Source organism: Trichosurus vulpecula, chromosome 6 (genome assembly GCF_011100635.1).
Source record: "Trichosurus vulpecula isolate mTriVul1 chromosome 6, mTriVul1.pri, whole genome shotgun sequence".
In the NCBI taxonomy this organism is placed as follows: Eukaryota; Metazoa; Chordata; class Mammalia; order Diprotodontia; family Phalangeridae; genus Trichosurus; species Trichosurus vulpecula.
This window is the reverse complement of record NC_050578.1, coordinates 157,297,628-157,320,402: the sequence shown is the minus strand read 5'-3', so window position 1 is coordinate 157,320,402 and position 22,775 is coordinate 157,297,628. Positions and strand designations below refer to the sequence as shown.

General features: G+C 37.7%; 1 protein-coding gene across 3 annotated transcripts in view; it reads right to left on the bottom strand.

The window, feature by feature from the left end:
- Nucleotides 1-22,775, bottom strand: part of SCFD2 (sec1 family domain containing 2) — a 434,090-nt gene that overhangs the window by 376,457 nt on the left and 34,858 nt on the right. For 2 of the 3 annotated variants that reach the window (XM_036765461.1, XM_036765463.1), the window contains exon 3: nt 6,404-6,430. The exons of the other annotated variant lie outside the window; for it this stretch is intronic. In XM_036765461.1, coding sequence (XP_036621356.1) covers nt 6,404-6,430 — 27 coding nt within the window. The remainder of the gene's footprint in view (nt 1-6,403; nt 6,431-22,775) is intronic. 3 annotated transcript variants of the gene reach the window in all.

Genomic DNA, 22,775 nt, shown 5'->3' with positions numbered 1-22,775 from the left:
GATATAACACCAGAAGAAGAGCTCCTAAAGTCAGAAGGCAACCAGCACATTACTGGAGAAGAGCTGAGGACAAGTAGCTCCAGAAAGAATGAAGTGGCTGGCCAAAGCTGAAAGGAAGCTCGGCTATGAATGTGTCTAGTGATGAAAGGAAAGTCCAGAGCTGTAAAGGTCAATGTTGCATAGAAACCTGGAATGTAAGATCTATGAACCAAGGTAAGCTGGATGTGGCTAAACAGGAGATGGAAAGATTAAATATCAACTTCTGAGGTGATAGTGAACTTAAATGGATGGAAATGGGTGAATTTAATTCAGGGGATCATCACATATGTTATTGTGGGCAAAAATCCCTTAGAAGAAATGGGAGTAGTCATACTATATAGTCACAGTCAATAAAAGAGTGAGAAAAGCAGTGCTGGGGTATAATCTCAAAAATGGCAATGATACCTGTTCAAATCCAAGGCAAACCATTGAACATCACAGTAATACAAGTCTATGGTCCAACCACTGATGCTGAAGAGGTCAAAGATGCTCAATTCTGTGAAGACCAACAACATCTTCTAGAAATAACATCAAAAAAGGTGTCACATTCATCATAGAAGAATGGAATGCTAGAGTAGGAAATCAAAAGATAACTGGAATAACAGGCAAGTTATGCCTTGGAGTACAAAATGAAGCAGGGCAAAGACTAATAGAGTTCTGTCAAGATAACTTTCTGGTCAAAGCAAACACTCTTTTTCAACAACCCAAAAGGTGAATCTAGATACAGACATCAGATGATCAATATCAAAATCTGGTTGCTTGTACACTTTGCAGCCAAAGGTGAAGAAGCTCTAAACAGCTCGTTTAAAAAAAAAAAACACCTGAGGTGACTGTGGCTCAGATCATGTGCTTCCTATTGCAAAATTCAGACTTTTATTGAGGGAAACCATCATACAGGTATGAGCTAAATAACATCCCTTAAGACTATGAAGGAGACTAGCATCTAGGTGGCGCAGTGAGTAGAGCACTGGCCCACACATCAGGAGGTCCTGAGTTCAAATTCAGCCTCAGACACTGGACATACTTCCTAGCTGTGTGACCTTGGGCAAGTCACTTAACCTCAATCGCCCTGCCTTCCCCTCCAAAAAAAAAAAAAAGAATATGAAAGAGAAGTGATGAATAGTTTTAAGGGATTATATATGGTAGATAAAGTACTTGAAGAACTATGGACAGAGGTTTGCAATATTGTACAGGAAGCAGCAATAAAAAAAAATCACAAAGAAAAAGAAGAGCAAGAAGCAAAAAGACTGTCTGATAAAGCTTTGCAAATAGCTGAGGAAAGAAGGCAAAGGAAAGGACAAAGGAAAAGATATACTCAAGTATATACAAAATTCTAGAGAACAGCAAGGAGAGATAAAAAGGTTTTTTTTTAAAACAAGCAATGAAAAGAAATAGAAGACAATAGAATGAGAAAGACAAGAGACATCTTCCCAAGAAAATTAAAGATATCAAGGAAAGTTTTCATGCAAAAATGGGCATGATAAAATACAAAAATGGTAGGGACTTAACAGAAGTAGAAGAGATTAAGAAGAGGTGTCAAGAATACACAGAAGAACTATACAAGAAAGAGCTTAATGTCACCAATAAACATGATGGTGTGGTTACTGATCTAGAGCCATACATCCTGGAGAATGAAGTCAAGTGGGTCTTAGGAAGCATTGCTAACAATAAGACTACCAAAGGTGATGGAATTCCACCTAAGGTATTTAAAAATCCTAACAGATGATGCTGTTAAAGTGCTTCACTCAGTATGTTAACATATTTGGGAAACAACAGTAGCTACTAGATTGGAAAAGATCAGTTTAAGTCCAAATCTTAAAGAAGGGAAATGCCAAAGAATGTTCAAATTACCAAACAATTGCACACATTTCACATGCAAACAAGGCTATGCTTAAGATTCTGCAAGCTAAGTTTCAGCAATATGTGAATCAAGAATTACCAGAAGTGCAGGCTGGTTTTCGATGTTTCAATATTTGCTGGATTAAGGAGAAAGCAAGAGAATTCCAGAAAAACACCTACTTCTGCTTCGTTGACTACACTAAAGCCTTTTGCTGTGTGGATCACAACAAAATGTGGCAAGTCCTCAGAGGTGGGAGTACCAGATCATCTTATTTTTCTCCTGAGGAGCCTGTATGTTGGTCAAGAAACAATAGTTAGAATTGAACATGGAACAGCTGATTGGCTGAAGATTGGGAAAGGAGTGCAAGGCTGTATATTGTCAATATGCAGAGTACATCATGTGAAATGCCAGGAGAATGTTGCCAGGAGAAATATCAGACAATCTCAGATATGCAAATGATACCACTCTGATGGCAGAAAGGGAAGAAAAATTAAGAATCCTCTTAATGATAAGGGTGAAAGAGGAGAGTGTAAAAGCTGGTCTGAAGCTTAACATTAAAAAAAAAAAACAACTTAAGATCTTGTCAACTGGTTCCATCACCTTCTGGCAAATAGAGAGAGAAGAAAAAGAAGCAATGTCAGATTTTATATGCTTGGGCTCAAGGATCATTGCAGATGGCAAATGCAGGCATGAAATTAAAAGATGCTTGCTCCTTGGAAGGAATGCTATATCAACTCTGAAAAGCATTCTAAAAAGCACATAGAGAGAGACAGCCTTGCTGACAAAGATCTATATTATCAAAGCTATGGTTTTCCTAGTAGTAAGGTATGGCTGTGAGAGCTGGACTTTAAGGAAAGCTGAACGCCACAGAATAAACACTTTTGAATTGTGGTGTTGAAGAAGACTTTTGAGAATCCTTTGGACAGCAAGGAGATCAAATCAGTCAATACTTAAAGGAATTAATTCACACTACTCATTGGAAGGACAAATACTAAAGCTGAAGCTTAAATACCTTGGCCACATAATGAGAAGATGAGACTCAATGAAAAAGACTATGATGTTAGAAAAGATTGAAGGCAAAAGGAGAAGGGGATGATAGAGGATGAGATGGATAGAGAGTCATGGAAGCATGAATATGAGCTTGGACGGGCTCTGGGAGATACTGGAGGACAGAAGGGCCTGGCCTGGTCTGTGGGCTCACAAAGAATCACACAAAAATGAGCAAATGAACAATAACAATTACTTTTTCCTGTCTTTGTGTCTCCAGCACTTAGTATACAGTAGGTGCTTAAGAAATGCTTGCTGACTAAGAATATAGGTCCACTGGCTCCCAATCCAAAGCTCTTACCTGCATGCCAAACTTTCTGCTGATTTGTCATGATTCCAGACTGCTGTATTTTAAAATCCTTACTTGCTGTTAAAAAACCATATACTAAAAACATGACAAACATACATCATCATTGAGAGGTAAGGTAACAATCACAAAAAGTTTTTGGATGGAAGTCACTGAGGAGATCAAAGGGCAGTTTACTGGCCTGACTCTTCCTGTCTCCTGTCAAAAGCTCCCTGCCTTCCCCCTAGACAATGTCACATTTCATTAACACTATTTGGTGACTCATATGCTAATCATCTAGTTAAACACTTGAATTCACTGGTGAAGTCAAATAACTATTTTTTTTCTTTTATTCGCTCAAATAAGTCAATTCAAGAACTCATTTTGCATTGCTATTGACAACTTCTCCTTAAATTTCCTCATGATGTGTGCTCCAGATCAAGAGAAGAGAATTCAGACCACCCATTCGACTGTTCCATTGCATTTTATTATATTCTCTAATCCAGGGGTGGGGGAATCTGTGGCCTTAAGGCCACATGTGGCCCTCTAGGTCCTCAAGTGCAGCCCTCAGACTGAATCCAAACTTCATAGAACAAATTCCCTTAATAAAAGGATTTGTTCTGTAAAACTTGGACTCAGTCAAAAGGCCGCACCAGAGGACCTAGAAGGCCATATGTGGTCTCGAGGCTGCAATTTCCCCACTCCTGCATCTAATCCCTCTCCCACCATGCAAAGTGACACATACTCTTAGAACTCTCCCTCTTATTGTAAGCTCCCCAATTCACAGCAACATGCAGGCAGGACAAAAAGGGATATGCAGTGGATTAGAGTGCTAGTGTATAAATAACCTTGCAGCCACAAGTTACTGAGCATTTTTACTGGTGCTTGGTGTCTGCTAGTTGGATGATGGTCTTGTCCAGTCATATTTAGACAAATTGCCAACAACCATTTTCTAAATCATCATATTTTGAAGGAATAAAAAACAGTGTACAACCTAGTTCCCCAGTGGTTCCCTCTATCTCAGAAACTTCTATTAATTACCTGTACAGTATAGAATCATAAATATCCCTGGGATCCTGTTTTACTAACTCTATTAGGACAAAATGCTGCAACTTTAATAAAGATTCTTATAAACACTGTCAGACCAAAACTGCAAACCAAGAACTTCTGTAACCGAAGGTTCAAGTTGGTGCATTTGCTAAAGACTCTTCTCATGGGTGTAAAGACTATTTGACACTGAATGCTTACGTGAAAGGCAGAGTTGGTGAGATCCTGAAAGAGCAAAGGCCTTCTTGTGGTTTGTAGCTTCAAGAGAAGATACATTCAATAGGTTAGAAAAAATACATGAGCAGAGTGTCACTTCAGGGGGAAATATGAGAGAGAGAGAGAGAGAGAGAGAGAGAGAGAGAGAGAGAGAGAGAGAGAGAGAGAGAGAGAGAGAGAGAGAGAGAGAGAGAGAGAGAGAGAGAGAGAGAGAGAGAGAGAGAACAGGACTTTAAGAAGTAGCAGACATATAGAGGAGGAGCTGGCACTCTGACATGTCCACATGTCCTTATTTCTGGCTTGCCTACCTAGAGACTTCAGGGAATTTTCTCTTTAGTAAGACTGGAGACTTTCTTTTTTGGTTGAGCTAAGATGTATTCCTCATACTAGGAGAGTTCATTCTTTGTATGTATTGTTTGGTGTCTGTTTACCATCAACATGAACATGTGGGTTTATTCACTATTTAAACATTCTTTTGTGTAACTAATATTTAGTGAGAAGGGAGTCAGACCTTCAGATACAAATTTAAGGTACTCTTTCCCATTTAAGGGACAGAGATTAGGAAAGCAGCTTGAACTAGCCACAAACTCATTTCCCCTAGACTAGCAATATTTAGGAAGATGAGATAGATATAATTCTAGCCCAGGACCTCCTCTCCTGGGAAGGGCAGAGGGGCTAGCCCATTGGCCCCAATTTCCTCCTTCCCTCCAGGCAGGAATCAAAGTCTCCCTTGGAGAATGGTAGATAAGTTTCCAAGATAGTGTTTCCATGTGGGAATTCCTTCCTAACATTTCTTTGAGAATTTGCTGGCTTTTTTCTGAATCCTGAGAAAAATCAATCAAGAAATTGGGAAAGGATATTTTAATTCTCCTGCAAGAATTAAAGATTACAATCAACAAAAAAAAAAAAACATTTCTGGTTCAAAAGAATCCATTGATGTCAAGTCAAAATCAAGGAAACTCTGATGTACAAAGTCAAAGGTTATGGTTGACATTTCCAGGAACCAGGAAAGGATCACATAAGAAAGAAGCAGTCACAATATAACCTGAAAATCTTTCTTGTAACTGTTGCCATGCTATAAATATGTGTTTGTGTCTGCTGCTAACAGAAAGTCTTCATGCAAATAAGATAAATATTAATAACTTTGTATGTATTGCATAATTTATAAAAATTCTATGGGTTGTGTTCCAAGAAATAATAAGTTTGGGAAGCAAAATCAGTCTTAGATTGGCCATTTCAACATGTGATTCAGTGTATTACCATTAATCTTGCTAGGAAATCTGAATGTTACATTGGTCAAATATTACCCAATAATGTTCACTGGCATTTTCCAGTGTTTGAATCATTGTAGCCTACAATTCTTTGAAATACTATTAAATCTGATATTTCATTTTCAGAATGATAACTTTTAAATATTAAATATCTGTTCTGGTATCTTTCTGTTTTTAAATTACTTTTATTTGGCATTTACTTTGTGATAATATTACCTTCTTTTAATGTTTTCTATTATCAAATGTCTACATGAGATAGACACAACTTTTACATATTATTAAAATATGTAATCCTGTCACAATATATTGTCTTATAATTACAATAAAGCATGCATTTGTTATTTTTTATGGAAAAGCTTTCAAACTTTTAGTATAATCCTATGATAGAAAAATGATATGATTCATTGCTTATTATTATGGTCACTCATTATTTAAAATCACACATATGAAATGTTATAAAAAACAGAATAACTTGATTTGGACGATTCCAGGAAATTATAGTTTCTAGTTCCCAAACCCAAAGATTAATATCTATCAGGAATTTGGATACATTTATCTGGGATATGTGTTAATGTATCATTGTAAGCCACAGCATTTAGACAACTCATAAGGACATACATATAACCTACATAGGCAACACATATATCATATACTTACGTAAAAGATGTAACTTCACAAGACGCTCTGAAACAATAATCATCAAAATGACTTAGTATTGATCAAAAAACACAAAAGTCTATCAGTGGAACAGACTAGGTAAGAAGAATCAAGAAAAAAAATGAACTCAATAATCTAGTGTTCAATAAACTTAACATAATTTACTTAAGAAGAGCTCCCTATTCAACAAGAACTCCTGGGGAAAATGGGAAATATTGTGACAGAAATTAGGTTTAGACCAACATCATACATAATTGGCCACAATAAGCTCAAAATAGATAGTGACCTGAATATTCAATATCATACCATAAAAAGAGAGGGGAGGGAGGGAGTAGAGGAGGAAGGGAGAGGGAGAAGGGGAGGAAGAAAGAGAGAGAGAGAGAGAGAGAGAGAGAGAGAGAGAGAGAGAGAGAGAGAGAGACTGAGAGCCCAAAAGATGGGAACAGTAAATGTTGGAAAGATTGTGGAAATATAGGCACACTAATGCATTGTGGGTAGACTTATGAATTGGTCTAATCACTCTGAAAAGCAATTTGGAATTATTCTAAGAAATAATAAATCACTCATTGATAGGCCAAGCCAATATAATAAAAATGATAATATCTAAATTAATTTGCTCAGTCAATGCCATATAAATCAAACTACTAAAGGACTACTTTGTAGAGCTAGAAAAAATAACAACAAAATTCATCTGGAAGAACAAAAGGTCAAGTATATCAAAGGAATAAATGAAAAAATTTGAAGGAAGGGGGCCTAGCTGGACCACTACTACTACTAGTACTGCTGCTGCTACTGCTACTACTACTACTACTACTACTACTACTACTACTACTACTACTACTGTTACTGTTACTACTACTACTACTATTACAAAACTGTAATTATCAAAATGATCAGGTACTGGCTAAGAAATAGAGTGGTGGATCAGTGGGATAGATCATGTACACAATACATTGTCATAAATGACCATAGTAATTTAGTGTTTGGTAAACCCAAAAATCCAAGCTTTGGGGACGAAAACTCACTATTTGACAAAAACTACTGGGAAAACTGGAATAGAGTATTGCAGAAACTTAGTATAGAGACCAACATCTTACACTGTATACCAAGATAAGGTCAAAATGGGCACATGATTTAGACATAAAGGGTGATACCATAAGTTAATCAGGAGAGTATGGAATAGTTTACCTATCAGATCTATGAATAAGGGAAGAATTTGGGAACAAACAAGATAGAGAGATCATTATGAAATCTAAAATGACTAATTTTGATTGCATAAAATTAAAAACTTTTTGAACAAAAAAAAAAAACCCAACGCAACCAAGATTAGAAGGAAAGCAAAAAGGTGGGAAACATTCTTCACAGCAATTATCTCTGATAAAGGCCTCATTTCTCAAATACATAGAGAACTAAGTCAAATTTATAAGAACCCAATTGACAAATAGTCAAAGGATACGAACAAGCAGTTTTCAGGCAAAGAAATTGAAGCTATCTATAGTCATATGAAAAAATGCTCTAAATCACTATTGATTAGAGAAATGCAAATTAAGATAACTCTGAGGTACCACTTCACACCTATAAGATTGGCTAATATGAAAGAAAAGGAAAATGATAGAAGTTGGAGGGGATGTGGGAAAATTAGGATACTAACACACTGTTGGTAAAGTTGTGAACGGATCCAACCATTCTAGAAAACAATTTGTAACTATGCCCAAAGGGCTATCAAACTGTGAATATCCTTTGATACAGCGATACCACTACTAGATCTGTATTCCCAAAAAAAAAATTAAATTTTTTTTAGAAAGAGAAAGGATCTATTACACAAAAATAATTATAACATCTCTTTTTGTGATGGCAAGGAATTGGAAAATGAGGAGATGCCCATCAATTGGGGAATGGCTGAACAAGTTTGATGTAATGAAATGGATCGTAATGGATTGTAATGGAATTCTACTGTGCTATAAAAAAAGACAAGCAGGATGATTTCAGAAAAACCTGAAAAGACTTACATGAACTGATGCAAAGTGAAGTGAGCAGAACTGTACACACACAGCAGGTACAGCACTACTGTGCTCAACTGTGAATGACTTAGTTCTTCTCAGGAACACAACGATCCAAGATAATTCCAAAGGACTCATAATGAAAACTAATATCCACCTCCAGAGAAAGAACTAATGCAGTGTACATGCAGACTAAAGCACATTATTTTTCACTTTATTTTTTGTGGGTTTCTTTTTTGGTTTATTTTTTCTTTTACGACATGCCTAACATGGAAATGTGTTTTGCATGATTGCAAATGTATAACCTATCAATTTGCTTACTGTCTAAGGGAAGAGAGAAGGAAAGAAAGAAGGGAGAGAATCTGGAACTTAAAATTTTTTTAAAATGAATGTTAAAACTTGTTTTTACATGCAATTGGGAAAAAATAAAATGTCATTTTAAAAAAGAAAATAAAATGTTCTGTGGTGTATGTAATGGGATGCTTTGGCATCCCATTGTTTCTCCAATATTTGCTTTTACATGAAATCATTTCTCAACTTCCAAGTTGATTGATAATCTATAAATATTTACAGTCTGGAAAAAAGATGGATAAAACCATAGGAGATGGAAGTAAACTTATGTGATTATTTAATCCATCACTTGATCTACAGCAAAACTATTCCCAACCTATCAGAGACAGGAGACAAATTACCCTGTTTTGAAAAGACCTTTGAATGATACTTCATAATGTACCTGAGAAACACACTGTCAAGTCTAAAAATCTTTATATCTAATCTAAACCTTTCATGCTACAGTGTAAACTTCTTTCTTCTTGTTTAGTCTTCAGTAGAGAAGGCCAACAGCTGGTCAACATCTTTTGTATCATTATTTTTCACACACTTCAATAGAATTATTGGTCTTCCCTTAGCCTTCTTTTTCCCAGGCTAAAGAAATGGGGATTGTCATTGGCTTTCTGAGTTTGTATAACAACTGAAGAGGAGAAAAGTAATAGTTACACTGAATACCTACAGGCAGGCCCTGATTAATGTATGACTGACTTAAATATACAAACTGCTACATGCTGGGCTGAAAACCAGCAAATGAAGTATGTTCACATAAGCAAGCTTGTCAGAAGTCACATATCTGAGAGTACTCTTGCTCCTCTAAATGGGCGATCTTTGTCTAACAAATGGTTACGCTACTGGAGGAAGTGACTCCCATCCACAGTGATATTCTTACTATAAATTTCAGTTGAGCAGAACACATAAAGAAGTTTCAGTGAAGTCAAAAGATGGCTCACTGTTTCTCCTCTGAAAGGAAAATAAAATGACTGATTTAAATAGCAAAGGGAAGACAATGCCTATAATCATTCAGAAAGAACAGGGGCTACAGTAGAAAGGGAGCTGTCCCATAGGGTAAGAGACATATTCTTGGAAGGATGGTGCATTAGACTTCTCTTTCTCTGACAAAAAGCACTGTGTATCCAGAGAGAATATTTTACCACAGGAGAAGGGAAAGCAGAGTTACTGAGGGCAATCAACACCCGTAAGGGTAGCACCACAAAGAGTATAGGGTAAAAGGGAAAAAATGATCACAGGAAGAACAGGGGGTCAAAAATGGATTGCATGATTCACATCAGCAGGAAATTTCCACCAGGAGACAATGCTTCTACCTTCGTCACTTTCCTCAGTATTTCCCACCCAGCCACACTCCTCTGGACTTCATCAGTGCTCTCTTGAATCTCATCATTCCTGTAAGATCATCGTTGAAAATTCACATTTCCTCAGTATTCCCTGCCCCTGAGGGCCCTTCCTTCTTCAGACTGGAGAGGGCACAGGGTGGATAGCGTGAGCTCCTCCCAGATCTTCCATTTAAGGAGCGGAGGCAGGACAGCCATCTCATCATTTCCCACTCAGCTGCACTCCTCTGAATGTCCTCAAGCTCCCAACCCCCTTTCAGCTTCTTTTTATGTGTCATCTTCCCCCCATGTTGTGAGCAGGAGGATTGTCACTGGCTTTCTGAATTTGTATAACAATTAAAGAGGGGAATAGAAATGGTTACACTGAAGGCAGGGACTATCTTTTGCCTTTTTCGGATCCTTAGCACTTAGCACAGTGACTGGCACATAGTAGGCCCTAATGTTTATTCACTGGCTGACCAAATAGTTATTTCTAAGAGTGAGGCATCAGAGAGATGTAGTAGAGAGACCAGTAGCAGATGGTGCATCCAGACAGAATCAGGGAGAGAGAATCAGTAAGAAAAACCTCCATCTAGATAAACAGAGGACAGATGGATTCAGAGATAGTTACTCAAGGGTTTCTGCATGGGGATTCTATGAGGAGAAAAAAGAGTTCCAGGACCAGAGGTTGTGAAGAAAGCCAGCTTCCAGGAGTGTGACCCTCTTGTGGCTGACAGATGTGTCAGCTCTGGATTCCAGAAAGGCGTGGACCCTCTGAGTCCAGCAGTGAGCTACACCTAAGAGGAGCTTCCAGGGGGCTTCTAAAGAGAAAAGAGACTTCCTCAGTGGAGTTATGAGTCGCCTCTTTGTTATCTGTGTGTCTCATTATCACTGTAACTCTAGGCATGAGCCTACTCTCACCATAGACCTGTGTTTGTGAAATAGTCAGTCCCTAGTTTTGGAGGAAACGTTTTATACTTTGTTCTTATGGCAGCTAAGTAGTATAACAGATAGAGTAGAACTTGGAGTAAGGCAACCAGAAATTCAAATCTTGCCTTGGACACTTAATAGCTGTGTAATTCTGGGCAGGTCACTGCACCTCTCTGTGCCCCCATTTCCTCAACAACAAAATGGGGATAATAACAGTACCAATGTCACAGGGTTCTTGTGAGGATCCAATGAGATAACATATAGAAAGCACTCCACAAACCTTAAAGCACCATACAAATGCTAGCTATGATTATTGTCATTATCGCTATACCCTCTTAGTAAAATGTCCCTTCTAAAAGGTAATTAGATTTATTCATTGTTAATGAATTGCACATTGGTGGAGGCTCAGGAGCCATAACATCTGAAACACAGCCACTCAGGGTTACCCTTAGAAACAAAACAGTTGCCTGGTCGGTGGGGACACCAATCTGTGAGTGTACATACAAATCGGAGAAATGTCCCCAGGAGGCCTGCTACATAGAGAAGGTAGTTGGTGACCTGAATTATGTGGAGGTGTTAATTTATGTGGACGATCTGAATGTTATGGGATCACAGATCTAGGGCTGGAAGGGACCTCGGAGGCCATCTAAGTTCAACCTCCTAATTTTACAGGAGAGAAAAGGCGACTCGGCGAGGAACTTAAGTGACTTACCCCAGACCACCAGTGAGCATCAGAGGAGGGGTTTGAACTCAGGCCCTTGGCTTCCAGAGCCAGTGCTCTTCCCATTGTACCATCCCTTTGGAAGAACAGGAATGTTTACTGAGTTAGATCAGCTGAGCTAACTGTAGATGGCAGTCTAACGCCGTCTGCTGAAAAGTATCAGTTCTACAGAGCCTGTAGTTATATAGTTATATAGTTATATAGTTATATAGTTCCTGAGTTATACAAATCTTAGCAGTGCCCCAGCTGGGAATAACGACCCAAAGAAAACAGAGGAACTAGAAACTCTGTCACCATTTGGAGGAAGCTTGGGATAAACAAATGAAAAAAGCATTTATGATTTGTTTACTTAGTGGCAAGCAGTGTGCTAAGCACTGAGGATGGAAAAACCAAAGCAATGACAATCCTTGCCCTCAAGGAGCTTACATTCTAAGGAGGACAGCTATATACATCATACATACATACACAGACACATGTATATGTAGATATTTACATATGTGCATACACCTCTTCTGATGTTTACTCCCTGGGTATCCTTGGGTGAGACACACACGCACACACGCGCGTGCACGCGCACGCGCACACACACACACACACACACACACACACACACACACACACCCCAGTGATTGACCAAGGAGAGGTATTCTGGTTTAGAAATCTTGAGGTATCATAGAAGTAGACTGATATTCCCTCTGGGTACAAAGGCGGTGTGGATTTCATTATGCTTCCAGAATTGTAAAGAGAGGGAAGCATCTGGTTATCAGGGCAGGGTAGAGTGACTAGCTTGGTCTTCTCAAACCCAAATAAGTCAAAGAGGTCCTCACTCTTTTTATGCCCTCATAAAGAAGTTTCTTCAAGAGAGGCAGGGGGCTGATCAAGGCTCCATGATGGTTTCTTTGTTGTGTTTAGGTCAAACAAATTCCTAAGGTGAGGAAATGGGAAACCCTGGTACTATCACACAGGGGAAGTTGTGTATAGCAGCAAGGACGCTGGTGAGAGAATGACAAGGAAATAAAGAAAAACATGAGATGTGAATAAGTTTTTAAGGAATTGGCCAATTACCAGAGAACAGTGTTGGCCTATGCAAATCCAGTTGACCCTTTTCTCTTATAAAAAGAGCTAACTTAGAAGGTGTGAGTGGGTAGAGAGAGAGCTGACAACCTCACTGGCACAGAAGGCAGTCCAAGTGTGGGTAAAGCTGCACTGGAAAAGGAGAGTATCCCACTGAAAAGAGCCCCACATGCATCTGTATAGGGGTAGAAGAGGCAAAGATGAGTACCTAGAGGCAGATACTCTAGCAGCAGGATGGTGCTGAAGGTGGGCCAAGAAACACGTGGTTTTGCTGTGCTAGGCAGGGACCTTGAGAGTGTGCCTTAGGTGAGGGAACTGAGCCATAATGCTCAACATGGGCCAATGAAGGACTGCAAGGAGTGGAGATGGAAGACATGAGGCACGTGAACAGCAATCTCTAGACAATCCCAAAGAAGAGATGTACACCTTCCTGATAGAGAAAGCCCTGAGAGCCCACCAGTAGTTATGGCTCCAGAACATAAATGCTCCACTCAATACTAGATATGTTTTTAAATGTGAACAATGCAATAATCATTCATCTTGTGGCATACTGTTCCCTTGGAGGGAACAGCCATTCTCTCCCATGAATTTTATGTAACTTTTCTCCTCATCCCTACTGGATTTCATTCTCTACATGTAGCCATTTATTCAATGCGTTTACTTCCTTTCACATTTTTCTTTTAAAAAATCTTTTAGGCCCTTTTAAAATGCTTTAGCTTACATCAGTCATCACTGAATTTACATCATTTACGTTACTTAATAATCAGAAATACTTGAAGACACAGGTATTATTTCCATTCCTGCTCTCATTTGTTCTTAATGAGACCCCTGTAAAGTGGCTAGGGACAGGCATGTCAATCACCCTTTTACAACTAGAGATAATAACTGCTTTTTCTGAAGTGGATCTCTTTTTCATCTTTCAAAATTTTTATAGTTATATTTGTTTTTATATCACCATTATTTCCAAACAGATTTCTCTTATCTCCCTCCCAAAGAGCCATCTCTTATAACCAAACATTCAAAAAGGGGAAAAAAAGTTGAACAAAACTAACCAACACATCAATCAAGTCTGACATGACAGTGAACATTCCATACTCACAGTTGTCCAACCTCAATAAAAAAGCCAGAGATAAATTTTCCTATCTCTTCTTTGAGACTAAGTTTGATCATTTTAATTGCAGACATTCAGTTTTTTCTTAAAAATAAGTTTTTAATTAATGTCTTTTTTTTAACCTCATCATACTTTTCCCCTTGCATAGAGCCATTCCATTTAACAAGTTTTTTTAAAGATAAAAAATAAAGGAAAAAGAGGAAAAATCAGCACAACTAATCAATACCTTGAAAGGATATTCAGTTTCAATTGTTTTGCTGTTATTTATTCTATTTCCGTTGTTGTACCCTTTTTCATGTTGTTCTTTCAGCTCTGATTCCTTCACTTTGCATCAGCTCATACAAATTCTCCCATACTTCCCTGTATCATCATATTCATCATAAACAATATCTACTGCCAAATTCAACAGCCTTTTCTTAAGTACCATTCTTTTTTATATCTCTGCAACATCTAATACTCCTACAACCATCTGAAAACATTCCTTTTTTTTCTTCTTCTGGGTTTTCATGACACTGAGAGCATAAGCTACCACTCTAGCCCTTCCTTCTCCCCCCCCCACTTATCTGGCAACTCCTCAGTCCCTTTTGGGGGATCTTTTCTGTCCCCTAACATTTACTCCCAAGGTGCACCCCCAAGGTTTTGTCCTGGGCCCTTTTCCCTCTACATGGACTCATAATAACCTCATAAGTTCTCGTGGGTTCAGCTGTCCTATTCAGATGACTCCCAGATAAACATTCAGCAGTCTGTCTCCCCTAATCTCTAGTTCTGCTTGGATATTGCTAACAAATGTCCAATAGGCATCTCAAAATCAGTATGTCCGAAACAGAAATTATCTTTCCATTAAAATTATCTCTTCACTGAAGATGGGTCAGAAGAAAGAACAGGGTCTTATGCTACGCAGGGATCCCCTAATTCTTTCAAGGGTGCCCTCATTCTTCCAGTCTCAAACCTGGACTGCACTCCCTTCCAACCTCCACCCTGAAGAACCCCTAACTTGCCAAAAGAAGCTCAGCTCGAGTGTTGCCTCTTCCGGGAAACTTTTCCTGGTCTTCTCATATGCTGGTTGTTCTCTTCCCCTACCACTGTTATCTTTTATTTTCTTTGTACATAAAGTATTTTATATTTATTTATCTGTATACATGTTATTTCCCAATAGAATGTAAGTTCCTGGATGGCAGGCACTGAATTATCTTTGTCTTTGTACATCTAGTACCTAACAATGCCTGGCACATAGTAGATGCTTAATAAATGCTTGTTGATTAATAAGACTAAGAGGATTGCTATTTACCTAACATCACACAACTAGCTACTGAATGAGGCAAGACAACCTGTTTCCTTGCTCATAGTGAATACTCTGTATGCTATTTTCTGTTCTAGTTGAAGAAGGTTGGTTTATATCACTTTCCCTCATAATGATAATATTTCCTTTAGTGCTACATATTGTCTTTTGGGGGCAGTTAGATGGCACCATGGATAGAGTGCCAGGCCTGGAGTCTGGAAGTCTCATCTTCCTGAGTTCAAATCTGGCCTCAGACACTTACTAGCTATGTAACCCTGTGCAAGCCACTCAACCCTGTTTGACTTAGTTTCTTCATCTGTCAAACTGAGCTGGAGAACAAAATGGCTAACCATTCCCATATCTTTGCCAAGAAAACACCAAACACAGAGAGGCAGACACAACTAAAATGACTGAACAACAAGAAGAAAATTGTCTTTTTCCATAATTTAAAATATTATGAGAAAGATTAATGCTGAGATTTAAAATAAATTGTGCTGGAAAATCAAATAATTCTGTACAAATTGTATTTTCTACAAAGACCTCACTTTCCAACAGGGCAACTGCAATTCATTTTAACCATTAGAACTCTATTATGTTTGTAAGTTAAAATATATTCCACTTAGTGCATGACACTCAACATGGTATGACAACTATTAGAATGTTTCTTCCACAAAAAGATATATAGTGTTGCTATAGTAGATTAGCCTCTATATTAAACTGACTATGACCTGTGTAAAACTCCAAGCACAAATAATAAAAGCCACTTTTGTGGAGGTTTTTCATTTGAGCGCTGAATTTTCTTTAAACATTTCCTTTTGAATTTTCCTATTTAATGACCACTCAATACACTATAGTTCAAATAACACATCTCTCCATGAATGCAATAAAATATAAAACCAATTAACCTGAAAAAATATGTGGTAGTTACCCATAGAATTTTCAAGTACTGGGTATTTCAATTTCAGTGTTACAAGGAATATCATATTGTTGAAGTCTGCGTTAACAAAATGCCAAAATAACCAGCTTGGTTTTCTTCTTCTTGACTCTAAAATTAAATAACACTATTTTGTTAAAATCAACAACTCCATACTGTTTTTAAATAGTATTTTGTTTTTTCCAATTATACATAAAGCCAATTTTTAACATTCATTTTTACAAAATTTTGAGTTCCAAATTTTTCTGCCTCTCTTGCCTCCCCCTTTCTAAAATGGTAAACAATTTGATGTAGGTTATAATAATTTCACACTGTTCAAAAGCTGTTCCTTTGAAAGCTGTTTCCCTCTAATCCCCCCAGTTTTTCCAATATTATTATCCTACTTCTATCCAGTCACATAGGAAGGGATATGAGACCATTGGAAAGGTTCCCCAGGAAAGTCTGGTATATATCTTCATTGAAGCTCTGACATACCTCATTCTCATACTGTGCATGACTCCCCAAAGGGTCCCCTGCTCACCCCAACAGAACCAAAGCATTGCCTTTAGGTTCCTTCTGTTCTCTAACCAGGTGCTATGCTTTAAGCCACTGCCAGTTTTGCCCAAGGGTGTACCCACTCTGACTGTGAGGATCCTCAGCACCCAGATCTTTCATGTGGACTGGGAGAGGAGGTGGTTTTTTTGTGTTTTTGAGAACGTGGTCATATCAAAAGTCAAAAAAAGCAAAGGAATGTCAGGTCAGAGGCTAAGTAGACTATTAGGTGGCTTAGAGTAAGAGTTTGGGAGTAGGATGGAATAAGCTCCTTAGGGAGTCACTTAGGCTGCTCTCCTTGGAAACCTTTTAACTATCTGTAGATCTGTTTATGGGTCATAAGAAAGCATTTCTCCTCTATGCAGACCATGCTATCCTTATTATCCCTCTAGGCACTCCTTTCCATCCTTCATATGGCAGTGATATTAATAATGTATAGTCAGCCCTGGGCTTGATAACATTCACTAGTTCTCTACAGCAGGCCAAATCAAGTTCCAAGTCCTTTTAGGGATCTCCACCCACAACCAGAATATCCTTCTGTGTTCTTGAGAATGTAGTCATAGCAAAAGTCAAAGATTCAAAGGAACACCAGGTCAGAGGGCATTTGCACAATAAAGTACAGGGATGGAATAAGCTACTTTATCTTTCTAGTTTTATCTTAAACTATCCTCTAATGCAGTGGGGGTGCCACAAGGACCTTTCAGGGAGTCTGTGAAATTAAAACTATTTTTCAAAATAATAAAATAAAGATGCTTTAATTTTTAATATGGTAGATATCAGTAGATACAACCCATATAAATGAAAACTCTTGGGGGGGGGGTTCTCAATAATTTTTAAGAATATAAAGCAGTCCCAAGAGCAAAAAGTTTGAGAAATGCTGCTCTAGCCAAACAAGAATATTTTCTATTCCCTCCAAACACCCCATGCTTTCCAACCTCTGCCTTTGCTTATGGTTTCCCTGTGTTGGTAATGGCTTCTGTTCGCCTGCTGAATTCCTAGCTGTCTTCAAATATCTCTATTCCATAAAGCTTTTCCTAATTTCTTGCAACTAGAAACAATTCCACTGATTTTGATGTAATTGGTCAGTGTTTATTAAGCATGTTTTCTGTGTAGAGCAAAGTGTTAGAAGATGGAGAAGATAAAAAAGATTAGATAAGACAGTCCCTAGCATTTTAGAGCTTATAGTCTAAAAGGTAGTAATTCACATTTATAAATGACTTTAAGGTTTAAAACAATGCTTTCCTCACACCCGCCCCAAAAGGTTGCTACAGCAAGTATTAATAACTTTATTTTACAGATATGAAGATGTGAGTGATTAACTTGTCCATGGAGATTCAAACCCAGGTCCCCTAACCTCTAAATGAGCATTCTTTCTTCTGTGTACAATGTTGACTCGTGCTATTTTTTCCCCTAGCAAACCTGGCACTCCATTTTCTTTTGCACCTCTCAAGTTAACTTATATATCACTTTGTATTATATTTATTCATCTATATGTATGTGTATAAGTGTATTATATTACATTTATTTATTTGTATTTCCATTTATTCATAAAAATGTCACACTGGACAGCTAGGTAGGACAGTAAATAGAGTGCTGGGCCTGAAATCAGGAAGACTCATTTTCCTGAGTTCAAAGCTGACTTCAGACACTTACTAATTATGTGACCCTGGGCAAGTCACTTAACCCTATTTGTCTCAGTTCCTCATCTATAAAATGATCTGGAGAAGGAAATGGCAAAGTATCTTTGCAAAGTATATTTCCAGTATCTTTGCAAAGAAAATCACAAATGGGATGACAAAGAATTGGACATAACTGAAAAATGACTGAACAAAGACTATATGCTCCATATCTGCATTTTATATCAACTCCCAGTACTTAGGCACTGAGTCTTGCAAACGGTAGAGACTTAATAAGCTGTGTAATTGAACTGAATTGGAATCCTGAAAAGAGCATCTCATCAACAAAATAGCATCTTATCACCAAAATTCCTTGTTTGGTAAGTGGATTTCTTTTACCTCTAAATATCTAGTGGCAATTTGCTCATTCAAAAAACACTTATCGAGTACCTCCTATATTCAAAATACTACATGATACTATAAAATGACATATTGGGAAAAGAGACTTCATACCCAAGACATAAATTTTGTAATCCATAGCTAGTCACTTCTTTTTTAAGTCTTTCAGGACAATTTTGTGGACACAGATAAAACTGCATCAGTTCTTGGCTTGTGGACTCAACTTTCTTCATTCAGAAGTATCACTCAATTCAATCTCAACTCAGATGAGGTGAAAATTAGAAGTAGGCTAGGTTCAGTATGTGTCTGATAAGTGTCATATGAAGTTTTGTTAGAAACCAATAGAAAATAATCCTAACAAAATAAAAAGTAAACAAGACATCTTTCATTTGGAAAAGGTTGTTAAATATTAAGTCATAGACTTGAATACATCATGTAGAAGGCACAATGAAGTAAACGAGGGGGGTAAAATCATCAACCAAAACTATCTAAAATGAAATAAAATGAATAGTTTTCTCATGATGTGAGGTCTGAAGCTTATTCACAGGATTTTCACTCTTAGTCACAGCATCTGAATAGAAATACAGCAAAAAAAAAAAAAAATACAGACCAACTTGACAAGGGGTCAATTTGTGTTAATGGTATATTATATACATCACAGAGCAAAATCAGTCATCAATAGTCATCCTCCTGAATTTTAAAGGCAAATCTGCCCAATCAAGTCACAGGCCATTACTAGTCATCTATCCTCTTTAGGCTTTACTATCCTCCCTTTTTGTCAAAAGGGAGAATCACATCAGTTTTGAAAATGATTCACTAAAATCTCCCTCCAGATAAGCAGACGCAGCCAAATACAGGTAAGGGCATGTGTACATGCAATTCAAGCTTCATGCCTTGAAGGCTAAACTATAGTGAGGATGGTGAAAAACAGCTGTGAAAATACAATTATCACAGTCTGCCATTCTCTGACTGAGCATGTGCAGGCATGGGGGCGCAAGGGTAGCTAGGTATTGTGCTAAATGGGGAGATGATGGGGAACAAGAAGTCAGTAACTACTGAGGTGAGCCCAGAGCACTCTGACTCTAGTGAATCATGAGCAAAAGAGATGAGGCACGGGTAAAAGCAGTCCAGAAAGATGGTATACAAACATAGGAGCTGAAAATAGGAGACAAAATATAAGAAGCAGCGAAGGCTCTGAGAAGAGTATAATCCAACCAATCAAGTTTCCAAATGATTGACAGTTTTAACAGACTCAAAGTAAGCCCCCAGTGCTAAGCTTTTCAAGCTGGGTTTACATTGTTAGCCACAGTCACACCCATAGTCACCCACTTAGTACCTTCATTGACATAGGGGAGGAGAAGTAGCCTGAACGATATGAAAAAGGAAAACCTCGAAAATGTTTACTTTGGAGTATGAAATCATCCCTTGATATCCTTAACACAATCATCTATGTTCAGAAGAAAACATGAAGAGGCACACTTGGGTACTCCCACACACACATCTATGTTGACTGAGTTCTTTTTAATGAATTGGCTTTTATAACGACCAGTCAAAATGTATATGCAAACACATCTGAACCATAAAGACTTTCTGACTTTGAAGGAGACCTATCAGCATGAGTGCTCTCAGCTCTGAGCATCAAGCTGCACTGTTGCACAAATGAAGCTTGTGCTTCAGTGTGGTGAAAAACATGATCAGAGTGATTTTCAAAACTGTCTTCTCACAAGTGTACAGATCTTTTTGTTCTTATTTTTAAAAAAAACACGAAAAATAATGGAACATATGATTAACCATCAAAATCTCTCTTACTGAACAAATATTCATGATTCTTCTGAATTATACATATGTGTGTGTCTTATAATACAATCACTGTAAATGGTCAAAAAATATAAACAGGAAGTTTGAGGAAGAAATGAAAGGTATCAAGTAAAACATTAACAATTACAGAAATGAAATTTTAAAAACCTCGAAGTACCATCTCACACCTATCAGGTTGACTAACTTGACAGCAAAGGAAAATGACAAATGATGGAAGGGATACAAAAAAACAGATACACTAATGCATAATTGGTAGACCTGTGAAGTGGTCCAACCATTCTGGAGAACAATTTGAAACTATACCCAAAAGAATATAAAACTGTGTATACCCTCTAACCCAGCAATACCACCACTACTAGATCTGTATCCCAAAGATAACCAAGAAAAAGGAAAAAGACCTGTGAGAGAGAGAATGAGCAGCCTTTTTTGTGGTAGTAAAGAATTAGAAACTAAAGGGATGCCCATCACTTGGGAAATGGTTGAATGAGCTGTTACATATGATTGTGATGAAACGGTATTGTGCTGTAAGAAATGACATGCAGGCTGGTTTCGGGAGAACCTGAGAAATTGTATATACATTGATCAATACAATGACAACTCGGATACCAGAGCACTCATGAAGAAACATATACCCACGTTCTGAAGAGAAGTATTGGACTAAGGGTATACAGACATAATTTTTTTTGGTGGGGGAGAATGGCCAATGTGGAAATTTGTTTTACCTGACTATGCATATTTGTTACAAGGGTTTTGTTTTTCTTTCTTCTACAAAGGGGGAGAGAGGAGATTAAAGGGAGAGAAAATGTTTTTGTTAATTTAAATTAATTAACTGATTGATTTTGTTGATTAGGCTGAATTTTTTAAATGTCACATAATGAACTACTGCCTGAGATGGCATCAAACACAGGTGTCTTATTATCTAGTCCTTTATTTCTTTTCTCTAGGCCTCACTGTCACCTCCTTAAATGTCTTTACTCAATACTTACGAATGCAGAATTTAGTTTCTATTATATTATTTATAAGCAATGACCACATTGGTTGGAAAGGAGAGGATAACTAACCCCACTGAGGGGTTATACTAACAGATATAAATTACAGGAAAAACTTCTTAACAATTAGACCTGTCTGAAAAACAGAATATGCTTCCTTGAGTTAGTGAAGTTTATTGTCACCAGAAGTGTTTAAGCAAGGCTAGATGACAATTTGTTGAACATCTTTTAGGGGGATTCATACTTCAGGTAAGAAATCAGCCATTTTTATCTCTGAGACCCCTTTCAAATACAACATTTTATGAAACATATGCTTCTAATATAATGATTTGTAGCCCCTACATTGACAATGTGTAATTACAGAACATAAATTTACTTAAATGTCTTCAACATTTTACTGTACAGAACTCATAGCTATGTGGTAAGAAAACTAAATAAAAACCCAGATAAAAATGTTTAATTCCAGGAAGAACATTTCAGCAAACAAGTTTCACCAAGTTGTTGCAGAGAAATGCCAACTAAGGCATCTCTAAAGTTCTACCTCATAATATTAGATTGGCAAAGCTGACAAAAAAAATCAACAAAAGTATAAGTAGTAACCAATAACCAGTTTTACCTCTCACCTCTTTGCAAAGGCCATTTATTCCATTTACATCCTCTCCCACTGCTAATTAATAATTATAACAGAAATTGACATAATACTTCAGCCAAGTGCTTGTCTTCACAGGGTAGTTGCAAGGAAAGTCTAAATATTCTTATGCTGGTTTTATAGATGAGGAAACTGAGTTTACGTAATTTTCCTCATTGTCTTACTGCTAGGGAATATGGGATAGGACCAACATTTCCCTGATACAGCTTTTTCCCTCTCCCCTCACCCCTCCCCCCCAATACCTCCTCATTCTTTAATCTTTACGGATAGTTTTCCCTTAAAAAGGGAGACAAAATTATCCCCAGGACTTGATTGGCCCAACTTCTTAGTTACCTAAAGGCAAAGAAGGTCCCAGCCATGAGGTAGCCAGGGTACCTTGGACTTGGCAGATTTCTAAAGACCATTAAGGATACCATGTCCTTTACCATATCCTATCCTGATGACCAAACACATTTCCATATGGATATGAGAAGCTAAGCCCCACTGGACTTCTATCATGCCTTCTGGAATCTCATCATCCTGCAAGATCATATCAACTCTGAAACTCACATTGCCTCAGTACCCCCTACCCCTAGGGCCCCTCTAGTATGTCTGCCAAGAAAACCCCAAATGGGGTCATGAAGAGTCAGACATGATGGAAAAGACTGAACAACAAAAGATGAG